This window comes from Martes martes (assembly GCF_963455335.1).
Source record: "Martes martes genome assembly, chromosome: 8".
In the NCBI taxonomy this organism is placed as follows: Eukaryota; Metazoa; Chordata; class Mammalia; order Carnivora; family Mustelidae; genus Martes; species Martes martes.
This window is the reverse complement of record NC_137895.1, coordinates 120,202,203-120,215,869: the sequence shown is the minus strand read 5'-3', so window position 1 is coordinate 120,215,869 and position 13,667 is coordinate 120,202,203. Positions and strand designations below refer to the sequence as shown.

The 13,667-nt window shown below is 38.4% G+C and overlaps 1 protein-coding gene across 1 annotated transcript in view; it reads left to right on the top strand.

The window, feature by feature from the left end:
* Nucleotides 1-13,667, top strand: part of CUBN (cubilin) — a gene marked incomplete at its 5' end in the record, with an annotated part of 255,728 nt that overhangs the window by 33,065 nt on the left and 208,996 nt on the right. Inside the window, 2 exons of the mRNA XM_080812400.1 lie at nucleotides 806-968; nucleotides 1,720-1,907. Of these exons, the coding sequence (XP_080668526.1) occupies nucleotides 806-968; nucleotides 1,720-1,907 (351 nt within the window). The remainder of the gene's footprint in view (nucleotides 1-805; nucleotides 969-1,719; nucleotides 1,908-13,667) is intronic.

Sequence of the window (13,667 nt, the reverse complement as noted above, 5' to 3'; positions counted from 1 at the left end):
AACAGAATTACAGAGGGGTTAACATGATTATTTAAGAGATTAAAAATCAACAATTAAAAAGGATTTCTCAGGTCATATTGTCATTATCATGGTACTCAGTTACTATTAGGATTGCACTTTTTTTTAAAAATTTTATTTATTTATTTGACAGACAGAGATCACAAGTAGGCAGAGAGGCAGGCAGAGAGAGAGGAGGAAGCAGGCTCCCCGCTGAGCAGAGAGCCCGATGCGGGGCTCGATCCCAGGACCCTGAGATCATGACCTGAGCTGAAGGCAGAGGCTTAACCCACTGGGCCAGGTGCCCTTAGGATTGCACTTCCAAAACACATTAAACTGACTCTATGTTGCGTCAACCTGACTTCACTTCCTTTCCAGAAACTCTGATCTTTCTGAATACCTAGACCAAGTTGTGAATCAGTCGATACTGTTGGTATTCCTTCTTCCATTTTCTTTGCATATATTCATTTCCTCCTTCTCAATTACTAGGAATTTATCATTACAAAACAAACATCTAGGGGGAAAAAACCAAGGAAAGAAAACATTGAGGAAGGTTCGTAAGAAAATTTCAAATTATACACCTAGACTTGGAATTAAAATTTAGACAGAGATAAGGTATTAAGGATAGTGGGAGAAGGAGACTACCCTTTAGTGAACCCAACTGAGTATTGGATATATATGTGATGGGAGAACCTCTGATAGCCATCAGTTTCCAATGACAGCTTTTCTGAAGTTAATGTACAAAATGACTGGGGTTTGTCAAAATCTGACCATTTTGTGCTTAATGATTCTTTTGTTTTGTTTTTAGATTCGAGATGGTCCTTTGTTTCAGGACCCCGTTCTTGGGAAATTCTGCACCACTTTCTCTGTCCCACCACTCCAGACTACAGGTCCCTTTGCCAGAATTCATTTTCATTCTGACAACCAGATTAATGACCAAGGCTTTCATGTCACCTACTTAACATCACCCTGTAAGTAACCTGATCATTGGGAGAGCATATGAATATGAAGGACAGTGCCATCTTTTTATGCTTATAGCTTGTATTGACACCTTAAAACAAACCAGCAAACCAATGACAAACAATAAGATACTCTATGGTTTTTACTTTAGGGCTTTTATTTTTAAATACATCATTGGGCCCTGATGAGAATTCACAGAGAAAACACCTTTCAGGTTTCAATATCAGGAAAAGTAACCATGAACATCTTTTCACAGGCCCCCTTTCTTCATTTGCCCTGGCTTCAGGCAGAATCTAGAGCCAACCTTCTATAGACTGTGAGGTCCTTACCCATTTTCTGTGTATGTCAACTTTCCCTTGAGCATACCCTACTGCTCTATGTTCATTATTCCTTTAATTAGATTCCTTTTTCTAGCCCTATATTTTATTTTGTAACATATATTTTATAAGCTGCCCCAAATCTTTTTGGACTGAAGGAGAGCCTAAATGTATTTAGGATACATTCTAAATGTAGAAGAGGATGTTAAATGGGAAGTTAGATCACACATGTATGGATCTATTTCTTTAGGCACTACATGGATGTCCCACAAACACACGTCAAACTGAAAATATGATTAGAGACATAGGCCTGTACAGGGTGAATAAAATGGGTATATGATCGTGTGTGCATGTGTGTCAATTTTTAAAGTTTGTATCTAATGCCTGACGGTCACAGGAATGGCCACTCACAGGACCTTTCCCTTGTCTTCCCTGTTCTCTTTAGCGGATCTGCCTTGTGGAGGAAACTACACAGACCCAGAGGGCCATCTGTCTTCTGACTTGTCTGGACCTTTCACTCACAGCAGACAGTGCATCTATATTATAACGCAGCCCCTGGGAGAACAAATACAGGTCAACTTCACCCATGTGGAGCTGGAAGGCCAGAGTGGCTGTTCCCAGAGTTACATGGAGGTAACTTTGACTAGTCCATGGCCCTTTCATGACGTTAATCAGCATTTTTGTATTCTATAGTATAGTGGTTGCAGGGCCAGCAGTGTGTGGATTCCCTGGATGATCTGGATGTTAGAAATCCAGTTCTGTCCCTCATCCCAGACCTACTGCATCAGAACCTCTAGGGGCATGCTCAGCAATCCGTGTTTTAACAAGCCCTCGGCCTCTCCCGGGTCATTCTGACTCAGTCTAGAGTCTGAGAACAACTGTTCTAGAGAGTATAAAAGAATTTGCCAAAAATAGATCTATAGATGGTGAAACAGGAGATTGGTAATGAAATAGCAAAGGTTAAAAATGAAAGCTGAGACTAGGAACTCCTAATAGTGCCTAATTACAAGCTATGAAACCGATCCTTAATAACTGAGGTGAATGCAAATAGGAAAGACTAGTAAGATTTACTAATAAGACACAGTTTTCATAGATTGTCCAGGAAACTCATTCCAGAAAAGTAAAAGGATTTGCCCAGGTGAACTAGCTATTTGGTGGCAGAGAATTAAGGTAAAGCATTGGGTGACCCTTGTTTCAGAGTGTAGGTTTTGTCCTTTCATTAGGCCTGCATGCTCTCTTTCAAAAAACTTTAACTCTGATTTAAGTGTGTGTAATGATTGTAATGTGAAGAACATCTGAAACAAAAAGGCACTTTTGTTTGCCTGGCCTGGTATTTCTTTTGCTTAATTATTGGTCAAGCCACAAATTAGAGTATTGAGAAAGAGAGACAAAACAGTTTTTGTTGGGTGCAATCATTTTATATAAACTCAGAGAGGCATTGGCAATTTTGTTTGCTCATGTTAGACCCAATTTATTTTTCCAGGAAAAACCTATGTAGCCTCTTGCCCTCTTCCCTCCTTGATACGTATAGTGGAGAAACAAAGAATTTTAGTTTAAGATTTGGACTTAGGTGAAAAATGAAGTACACTGAGCATGGTGCCACAGTAGTATTTATTAATATTTAGCTTAGTTGAGATACACATTACCTTGGTTTCAAGTGTACAACATTATGATTCAACATTTGTATACATTGTGAAATGATCACCACATTAAGTGTATTTACTGATTTGTTGCCATACAAAGTAACAATTTTTTTCTTGTGATGAGAACTTCTAAGATTTATTTTATAGCAACTTTTAAATTTGCAATACAGAATGATTGATTTTAGGCCCCATGTTGTATATTATATCCCCGTGATGTATTTATTTTATGACTGAAAGTTTGTAGCATAATGCTGATGAGGTCCATCCATATTATCACAAATGATAAGATTTCATTGTTTTTTTCATAGCTGAGTAATATTCTATTATATTTACACAAATACCACATCTTTTTTATCCATTCATTGATCAATGGATACATAGGTTGTTTCCATATGTTGGGTATTGTAAATAATGCTGCAATGAACATAGAGGTGCATACATCTTTTTAAAATCAGTGGTTTTCTTTTCTTTGGTTAAAGAGCAGGAAGTGGAATTGCTAGATCATATTGTAGTTTTATTTTCATTTTTTGAGGAATTTTCATATAGTTTTCAATAGTGGTTACACCCCACCAAAAGTGCACAAGGGTCCCCCTTTTACCACATCTTTGCCAACATTGTTTTTGTCTTTTTGGTAATAGTTATTCCCACAGGTGTGAGGTGATGTCTTATCCTGGTTTTAATTTGCATCACCCTCATATTAAAGATGCTGAGCATCTTATCATGTGCCTGTTGGCCATCTGTATATTTTCTTTAGAAAAATGTCCACTCAGATCCTCTGCCCATTTTTTTAATTGGATTGTTTTTTGTTGAGTTGTATGATTTCTTTATATGTTTTGGATGTTAACTATTTATTTGATGTGTGATTTACAAATGTCTTCTCCCACTCATCAGGTTGCCTTTTTGTTGTGTTGATGGTTTACTTCAGATTGTAGAAACATTTTAGTTTGATAAAGTCTTATTTGTTCGTTTTTGCTTTTGTTGCCATTGCTTCTGGAGTCAGATCCAAAAAATTATTGCTAAGACCAATGTCAAAGAGCTTTCTTCCTATGTTTTCTTCTAGTCTGTATGGTTTCTGGTCTTACACCAAGTCTTTAATCCATTTTGAGTTAATTTTGTGTATGGTATAAGACAGCGATCTAGTTCCATTCTTTTGCGTGTTTTCTCAACACCATTTATTGAAGAGATTTCCTTTCCTCATTGTATATTCTTGCCCCTTTCATTGTAAATTAATTGACTGTATGTAGTTGGGGTTATCTCTGAGTTTTCTGTTCTTTTCCACTGATCTCTATGTCTGATTCTGTTGTAATACTATACTGTTTAATTACTCTAGCTTTGTAGTATAGTTTGAAATAAGGGAGCGTGATGCCTACAGCTTTATTCTTTTTTCACAGGATGGCTTTGGCTATACAGAATCTTTTGTGGTTCCCTACAAATCATAGGATCATTTGTTCTCTTTCTGTGAAAAATGCCACTGGAATTTTGATAGGTGTATCATTGAATCTGTAGATTGCTTTGGGTAACCTGGACAATCTAACAGTATTAATTCTTCCATCCTATGAGCATAGAGTATCTTTCCATTTATTTGTGTCTCCTTCAATTTCTTTCATCAATCAAAGTAAATTTTCTGCTTCTTTCTCTCTCTCTTTTTTCCCTGTGGAACCCCTGTAATGTGAATATTATTCTGCTTGATGATATCCTATATGTTCCTTAAGCTAAAGTTATTACTATTATTTTTTTCCTTTTGCTGCTCTGTTTGGAAGAGTTCCACTGCCATGTCTTCCAGCTCACTGATTCTCTCTTCTGCTTGATTTCATCTGCTGTTGAAACCTCCTAGCATATGTTTCAGAGCAGTTATTGCATTCTTCATTTCTGTGGCTTCAGTTTGGTACTTTCTCATATTTTCTATACTTTAGTTGAAGTTTTTGCACTATGTTCATTCATTCTTCTTCAGAGGACCATACTTTGAACTCTTTATCAGGTAAATTATTTATCTTTGTTTTATTAAGGTGTTCCCCGCCCCCCCCAGGATTTTATCCTGTTCTTTCATTTGGAACATATCCCTCTGTCTCCTCGTTTTGCTTATCTATCTGTGTTCCTTTGTATGTATAAGGTATAACAGCTATTTTCCCAGTCTTGGTTGGGTGATCTTGTGTAGGACATAAACCCTATCATTTAAGCCTTTGTTGTCTCTTAAATCTTTATGACTGGCTAAGCAGCCTGATTTTTTTCTTGGTAGGTCCCAGGTGTTGAGGGTGTGCCAAGACCTGTGAGTGTTCCAGAGGGGGTGGATTTCAGTCAGCACCTAGGTTCAGGCTATTTAGAAGCTAGACACTCAGGCAGCAGCTTTTAAGGTATGCAAATATATATAGTCCTGTGGGACCTCAATTATGGACACTGCTGGCTCTAGTCCAAATGATCTAGATGTGTCTGCTTAGCAACAATTGCAAATTTCAAGGCTTGAGATGAGTGTATGAACTATTTTCTGGGAGGTATTGGTGAGCTGTAGTGAGATCAAATAAAAAAGATGGTATCCCCCAGCCTATGCTTCCTGAGAGCACTTCTATAGCCTCTACATATGTGGTAATCCTGAAGTCTGTCTTCCCAGGCCAAAACTCCATGTCAGATAGATAGGACTTTTTCACAGCAAAACTGGGAATGTGTTCCAATCTGCTGTCTGTGCAGTACCCTGGGAGTGGTAGCCTTCCAAGAATGTTCTCCCCATTTATTTCAGACCCATAGGATGCAGGTCTAATCCCCCTTGGCCACCAGAACCGGATGCTCACAGGGCATCCTTTGTATGGACTGTGCTGGCTGGCTGGCTTTGGTGGTGCCACTCTAAAGTAGTATGCAGGGGTGGGGCATTCACTAGGTTGTCATTGGCAAGGTTAAGGTGGAGAGGCACATGGGGAGTGGGGTGCTCTCCTAGCTGGTGGGCTGCAGTGTAGTGGTACATGGAGAGGGGTGCTTGCTTGGCTTGCTTGACTTGCTTGGCTGGCTTAGATAGGGTCATGGAGTACAGAACTTAAATGCTGGGTATGCCTACCAACACTAGCAGGTTAGAGGGAGAATGCCAAAAATGGTACCTGCCAGTGTCTCCATCCCCAGAGGGAATCCCTACAAATGAATCTCTGCCTCTCCTTCCCATTTTGGTGTGGCGCTTTTATCCTTTGTTGTGGAGAAGCTTGTTCAGGTAGTTTTCAGTTCTTTTTCAGAGGGAATTTTTCTACAGGTAGCTGGAGATTTGTGTTCATAGGAAGAGGTGAGTTCGGGATCTTGCTCTACTGCCATCTCGAACTGCCTCTCTGGATTTCAATGTATTTTTTTATTTTATTTAATTTTTTTTCAAAAGATTTTATTTATTTATTTGTCAGAGAGAGTGAGCACAGGCGGACTGAGAGGCAGGCAGAGGCAGAGGGAGAAGCAGGCTCCCTGCTGAGCAAGGAGCCCGATGTGGGACTCGATCCCAGGACCCTGGGATCATGACCTGAGCCGAAGGCAGCCGCTTAACCAACTGAGCCACCCAGGCGTCCCTCAATGTATTTTTTTAATCCAGAGATCATTGTTTCAGAGGGTGAGGTAAACATGTATATTCATTCAGTTTATGTTTTCCAAAATATTCCATAAAATACATTTAAATTTTACACTATGGAGCAATTTTAGATATTTTTATGTAAATAAAAATTAAATTTCCACCATCTGTTTTTTAACTTTAAGAATAGAAAAAAGTAGCTCACACTTAGAGAGTACTTACTATGCACCAGGTGCTATTCTAAGACTTTAAAGTACTATAATTAACTAGATAATTATTGTCTTTCTACTATCTGTTAGATGTGGTACATGTTTGATATGAGTTAATTCATTGAATCCTCACAAAAACCATTATTATTCCTATTTGAAATGAGGAAACTGAGGCCCAGAGAAATTGTCTCTTGCCCGTGGTTACATGTTTGGGGAGTAGGAGAGCTGGAAATTGAATTAGTTCCAGTTGTACTGTTCTCTGATAAGAACAGAGACACAGTTGTGTAGCTATGACTGCAAAAGGTGGCTCACCTTCCATAGGAAAGAAGCCCTGTGAGTTTCCCAATTCCATATCTGGCTCCCTGGTCACAGGACCATAACATGGAACCATGCACAATCCTTTTCTGAGACAGGCAACAGTGTAACTCTAATTTTTAGGGAAATCTGAGTACCTTTGTATTAGGTGCTATGTGGGGTTCTTATGGCTCTAAGGTGTCACCAAAGCATCTGGAATGATTTGCCCTCTCTGGCCTTGCACTATGTTCTAATTGAATTTCAGTAAGAAGTTATTTCATTGTGAAAAGTTATTAAAAATAAAGCATTGAAACATTTAATTTTGTAAAACAGAATAGGAGAATATTATGTGGCCAGAATGGGATTAGAGTTAATTTATCTAACTGCTTATTTTTGCTCAGTCATTTGATGACTGCATAACCTTGAACAATTTTTTATCTGAATGCTTCAGTGCCTTCTTCTACAAGATACCCTACCTATTCCTTCAAACTTTGTGAATATAAATCAAGACAGTGAATGATAAAAGAAGCTTAAAGTATTAAAATGTTATAAAAATGCAAGGTTTTCCTAGGCCAGATTTCCAACTCCTGCCTTGAACTTAACAGTTCAGACAGAGCTGGTAAGACCCTTTCATGGTTGGCCATTGAAGTACTGACATTCTGATGTGCACACACACCCATAAAGTCTTGATTAAATTTCCCTCAGAGGTTGTTGATGGAGAAAATATAAGAGCTCTATTAGAAGGACAGGACATGTATAGTGATTTGAATAATTGAAAAGATTTTCTACTATGTCCTTGACCATCCTAAAGGAATACAATTGATTTGTAGGATTTTAGCACCAGCAAGGGCCTGAGAGGTCATCTAATTGAAATCCTTAATTTTACAAATGAGGAAATTGAGGTCACAAAGACCAAACTCTAGTTATTGTCAGAATAGGATTTAAATGTACCTATGGGGGAAGCTAGATAGACATATGCTGACTTCTATCAATTTCTTGCCAATACCTCACATCTATCTATTGGGATAATCTGTGAACTGAGCCTTTTTTTTTTTTTTTTTTTTAAGTATATCTACTTCTTTTCATGTCCTTCAGACAGTGGGCATGGAAGAAAGTGATTCTGGAACCAAATTCAAATGGCATTATTATGACTCAAAATATTGCTCTCTGAAATGGCGATTTCATTTTTAAAAGGTATACCTAAAAAGCGAATACTTAAGTAAAGGAATAAAAAAAAGAGTAATGGTATTTCAGATACACTAGTGGTTTAGAAAGCAGGTGGCTTTGCCATTTACTAACTCTATTTATAAGAGAGAAAAGACCACCCGATATTTTAGAAAGAATGAAAAGTAAGAGAGGGAATTTTAGAGAGATCTGGATGAATAATAACAAGAAATTTTCTTTTGAATGAATATATGCATTTCTAAAAATCCTACATCTTCTAATTATGTGGTTCCAGTTGTCTTGTTCCCATGCAAATCTATCCTTTAAATGGAGATATTTAAATAAAGATACTATTGCCTACTATATCTTTTTCATGTATAGTATGTTTTTGAAAGATTTTTTTGCTCAATAAGAGAGCTCTGTAAACATTTTATTTGAGAATAAAATTCAACTACAGAAGATAATAAATGTGGTATTGCCCAGATCCAGTGTAGCATATCTATATTTTTCTTTTTATATTAAGAAGCACACATTTATGCATTAATTCTTGGATTTATATATCTCTTTCAACTAAACTTCTGCTTCTAGAAACACACATTGCCCATGGGTGATGTAATGTGGCCAGTAACAAAAGAATGAGTATAGCAAGAACAGATCAACTGTTAGTTCATCTGTTTTTGTCTAAGAGAGCTTTTAAATTGTATAGAACAAATCAATGAATGGTGCAGAAGCATCTTTCCAGAATAAAAAGCAGCACCTCTCATTAATATTTCATAAGTGATTTAAGCCCTCAGAACTCTAAGTGAAGGACACATAAAGAAGTAATGAAAGTTTAATTTTTAATCCCAGAGAATCCAAGTAGTAGGCTGAATAATAATTTTAGAAGCCTATATGATGCTAAGGCCAGGGCTTGAAATGAGATGTAGAAAGAAATGAATAGAATCTCTTTGACCAATCCTGAATCATCTGACCTCTTCCTGCTAAGGCTTCTGGTTAGTGGAAAGGGAACCTCATAAGAGAGACTAATAAGGGAAGGGCTAGGAGAAGTGCCTTCTGGGGCAATAGGAGAGCTTCTGGGGAAGTTGTTCCTTCTTAGAAGTAGAAAGCAAACAAAAATAAATGGCATAGAAAAGTAAGCTACATTAAATTTGGTGTCTGAAATATGGGGAATGTGTACTACTCTGTGTCATTGAATGACAAATGACTTCTTGCTAATCCAAGCAAATTTGCAGAGCAGAAATTACACACCTATCTCTTTACAATGTAAGGAAACTAGAAGTTATTAATAAAATTTTTTTTAATATCCAAATACTTGGAAATTTATAAACTCTCTCCTAAATAGTTACTGGGTTCCGGAAGGAAATAGAAAATGAAATGAAAGACAATGTAAAAAATAACAAAGAGGAAATGCTAGATAGAGATCAAAATCTGTGAGACATGATGAAACTCAACTTCCAGGTAAAATCTTCAAAATTTTAAAGAAGGAACTAAAAATTGGAAACATAGAGTATGACAAGCTGAAACACTGGAGATCTATCTTTCCTCTGAACTTTTTATCACCTCCCTCTCCTCTTCCTGGTACTCTTCACCCCAGCCCTCCCAGCTGGCCTTGCACAGCGTTCCCACATCTCCACATACCTTTGGATATAATCAAATCCACAAAAGATTTCCTTTTGCTTTTGTTGGGCATTGATGCTATTCAGCTCCAGCCTTGAGATGGTTGAGGGAGGGCTATGACTTTTGGTCTGCTTGAATATATTTGTTATCCTCAAAGGGATGTGCTAGTTAAAGTCTCATGGCTGGGACTCACTGAATAGTTCTTAAGAATAAAATTCAAATGGCAGAGAAAGAATAAGACCTCTGACAACTGAAACTGGACTGTTAACTACAGCAAGCAAACATGCCAGTGGAGGCTGAGGATTATTTCCAGTTAGGCACATGTTGAAATTAATTTTAGTTCAGAGAAATATCTTTCAGAGATGACCAGGGAAGGGGGAAATGGAGTGATGTTCAATAGTTTGCATTCTTCAGCATATTGGATCTGGAGTTTTAGCAGAGGTTAGAAACATTCGGTTAGTTTCTTAGCTCTGTTGTCAACACAGTCTTCCCACAATTCCTTGGCCATCCTGATCTTTTGTAATGGAGTGGCAAAATATGCCATTGCTCAGGTGAAATAATTCTATTGGTTGGTGTAGTGGGAGCCAGGGAAAAGACTGAGATGGTAGCCCCACCTTGTTACGGAGGTGTGAGAGATTTACAGAACAGAGCCTTGCTCTGTGTAAAGGAGCTGCATGCTCATGGGGAGACTACAAACCCAATGGGACAAGTGAGATGCAGAGGCTATAGGGAAGGGCATCTATCAAGAGTGCCACAAGCTACTCAGAGGAATCAAGAGGATGGCCAGTTCTCTTTGCTATAAACACAATATTGCAGGGAAACATTGAAGGACTTCAACTCTCTCTTGTATTAAGGGCAAGATATTTTATACGAGTGGGTGTCAGTTTCCCTAATCTGTAATAGGAATAGTAGTATTAGACTTCTCAAAAGAATTAAAAGGGGTCATCCATTTATTTGTCTATTTATTCTCTAAGTATTTATTAAACAACTTAGATGCCAGGCACTATGTTAGGGGTTGGGTGTGTAAAATAGACAGATATTAAACAAACAAGCATGCAACTGTGTTGGGAAATGTATTTTGAAGGAAAGAAGGAGTCCTGTGGAAGAAAATAACAGGGCTAATGACGTTAGTTGAATGGTCAGAGGTAGCTCCCCCAACGACAGCACATTTTGGGTCTGAGAATTAGAAGGAGTTAGCAATGCAGAGTCAAGAGAAGGAGGATTTCAACTGGAAGTGCTAATGTAGGAGCTTAATTGAGAAAAAAAAAATCTCAACAAACTCAAAGAATTGTGAAGAGCCTAGTGTGGCTGGAATCACAAAGGAGAGGAAGAAAGAAACCAGATTTAGGCAGGAGCTAGACCTTGTAAAGTCTTTGTAGATGGAGATGAAGAACCCAGACATACTCAGTGCAAAGGGGAGCAATTAGAATGTTCTTAGCACAGAGCCCAGAGTACCAGTCATTGGTTACTAAAGGTTAACCTGAGGTTGATTCTGACGGTGATGCTGGGGAGAAGAGAAAGGGAGGAGAGGGTAACATGATGGAGTTTGCAATCATGTAGGTTCACACTTATAGGTAAAACTAGACAAGGATTCCTGATTTTGCAAAAGCAGATTTTTAAAAGTATTGGATAAATTATAAGTTTACTGATAGAGATATCAGAAGAGGCACTGTTTCATGAGGCATAAAATGCTTTAAAATTTTAACTCTGAAATCATGAAACATAATGGCAGTAACATAAGGAAATAATATAAAAAGTTTTAGAAGATTTTATTTATTTGTTTATTGAGAGAGAGAGAGAGAGAGAGAGAGAGCCTAACCAGAGGGAAGGGCAAAGGGAAAAGGAGAGAAGGAATCTCAAGCAGACTCTGGCTCAGTGAGGAGCCCGACATGGGGCCCCATCTCACAACCCTGAGATCATGACCTGAGCTGAAATCAGGAGTTGGATGCTCAACTGACTGAGCCACCCAGGAGCTCCAAGGAAATAGTTTTTAATCCCTGGTGGCTTCTCTCATTTCTTACCCTCACCGTTTATTGTCTTAATTGATGTGGGGCCACATCCCCCTCCTATGTGCCCAAATTAACCCAAGACTAGTTTGCAGGATCAAGTCTTTATTTTGCTCAGGGGCATTTCCACCTGAGGCTCCCTTCACAGGAAGCTACGTGTTAAACCCTGCTGCGTGGGAGGGTTCTGTCTTCAGCTCTTGGTTGGACCAGACCCATGCTCTAGCATATTTGGTTTTGCTTTAAATTAAAGTTTAATACTTGAAATAGATTTTTGGAATTGTTATATAAAAACAAATCTGGATACATAGCAGATACAAACAAATGAGCACATGCATTAAGATGGGGCTTTGGGACCTGATCCATTCCAGATGTTAAAGCTTACTGCTGACTGGGCTCTAGCGCTCACACTTAAATTTCATATGAACTGTGTTTTTTCGGCCTTGTTCAACTTTCTCTACAGGAAATCGTTCCTTTGTAAGAACTCTGTTTTTGTTGTTGTTTTAATGAACAGTATATCTTCAAGAACTAGTTCAGTCTGATTAATGCAAAAATCAGAAGCAATCTGGGCCTGAAACAACCAGTGTCAGATGGATAGAGACACTGGAATTTTGAAGGGGTCCTAGTCATTTCTTTGCAAATTTGATCCAGTATAAAGAACGAACTTGATGTCATGCCTCTATAAGTGACTATGGTATGGCCTCACCTGACTTAAGAAAAACTCCTTGTTAATACAAACCAGGTTTAAATACAAATCATCTCATATAGTAGGTTATACTATAATAACAAACAGTCAATAGCAATACAACAAATCAAAAACAATAACAAACAAAAAAATGTCTGTGGCTTACAACAGTGTACACTTATTCTTCGCTCATGTAAACATGTTGGTTTGGGTTCGCTGGCAGTTCTGCTGATCTGCTCACCCTATCCCATCTGTCCCTGGGACCCAGGCTCTTGACCTTGAAAGAAAAGAAAGGAGAAGATAGTTGACTCCTTCAGTGACTCCCAAAGCTTCTTCCTGGAGATGGCATATCACTTCCACTCACATTAGGTTGGGTAAAGCAAACCATATAGCCAAGCCCAGTCTATGGGAATGATAAGTTTTAATTCTTCATGGGGAGGCATTGTAAGTCACATGGCAATGAGCTGAGATGTTAGATCCCATGACAGGGAGGGACGTAAATAATTAGGAAAAATAATACAGTCTATCCTAGTGCCTATGCATAAAAGAAAAAGGGGTTGTTGTTGTTGTTGCTGTTATTGCTGCTGTTGTGGGGGGAGGTACCAATTCACAAGTCCTACACATCGAATGTAGAATGGGCTGCAACATTCTCTGAGACACTTTAGAGCATTTGATGAACTTTATTTGTCTCTTTCAGAGGATCTGTGGTTAAGGTATTGTCATGTCCAGGATCCAGAGAGAATACAGGCTTTCAGATTTAATAAGCTTTCATTTCCACAGAGACAGAGAAACGCAGCCAAAATCAATTGTACCTTCTAGGTTTAGGGCCCTTGAGCCCTATAAGTTCCTCTTAAAACATTTGGACTGCAGCTGCCGTTCTCCTTGCTAAAATCCTTGAATTTCATTAGTGAGGCCCTGGGGAATGGCCCACTTTAGCTTGCTCTGATGCTATTTGGCTGTTTTTCTTCCTTCTTGTCATCATCTAATGGGCAAAATACGAAAGAGAGACTACAGTCTTAGCAGAGGAGAGTGGAGAGAGATGAGAGATGAGCGGGTGAAATCTTACTCTGTGTTTCCTGCTTCCTGGTTTCCAAGAACTAGTATGTTTGTCTCGCTAACAAAAATTGAACCATCATACCATGCCTTAAAGTTAATGAATCAACAAGCGTTTGTCAAATACCTATTTGCAAAGTTCCATGTTAGATGCTAAAGGCGCGGCAGAGGTTTTCCTTCAAAGATTTGCTGTTTG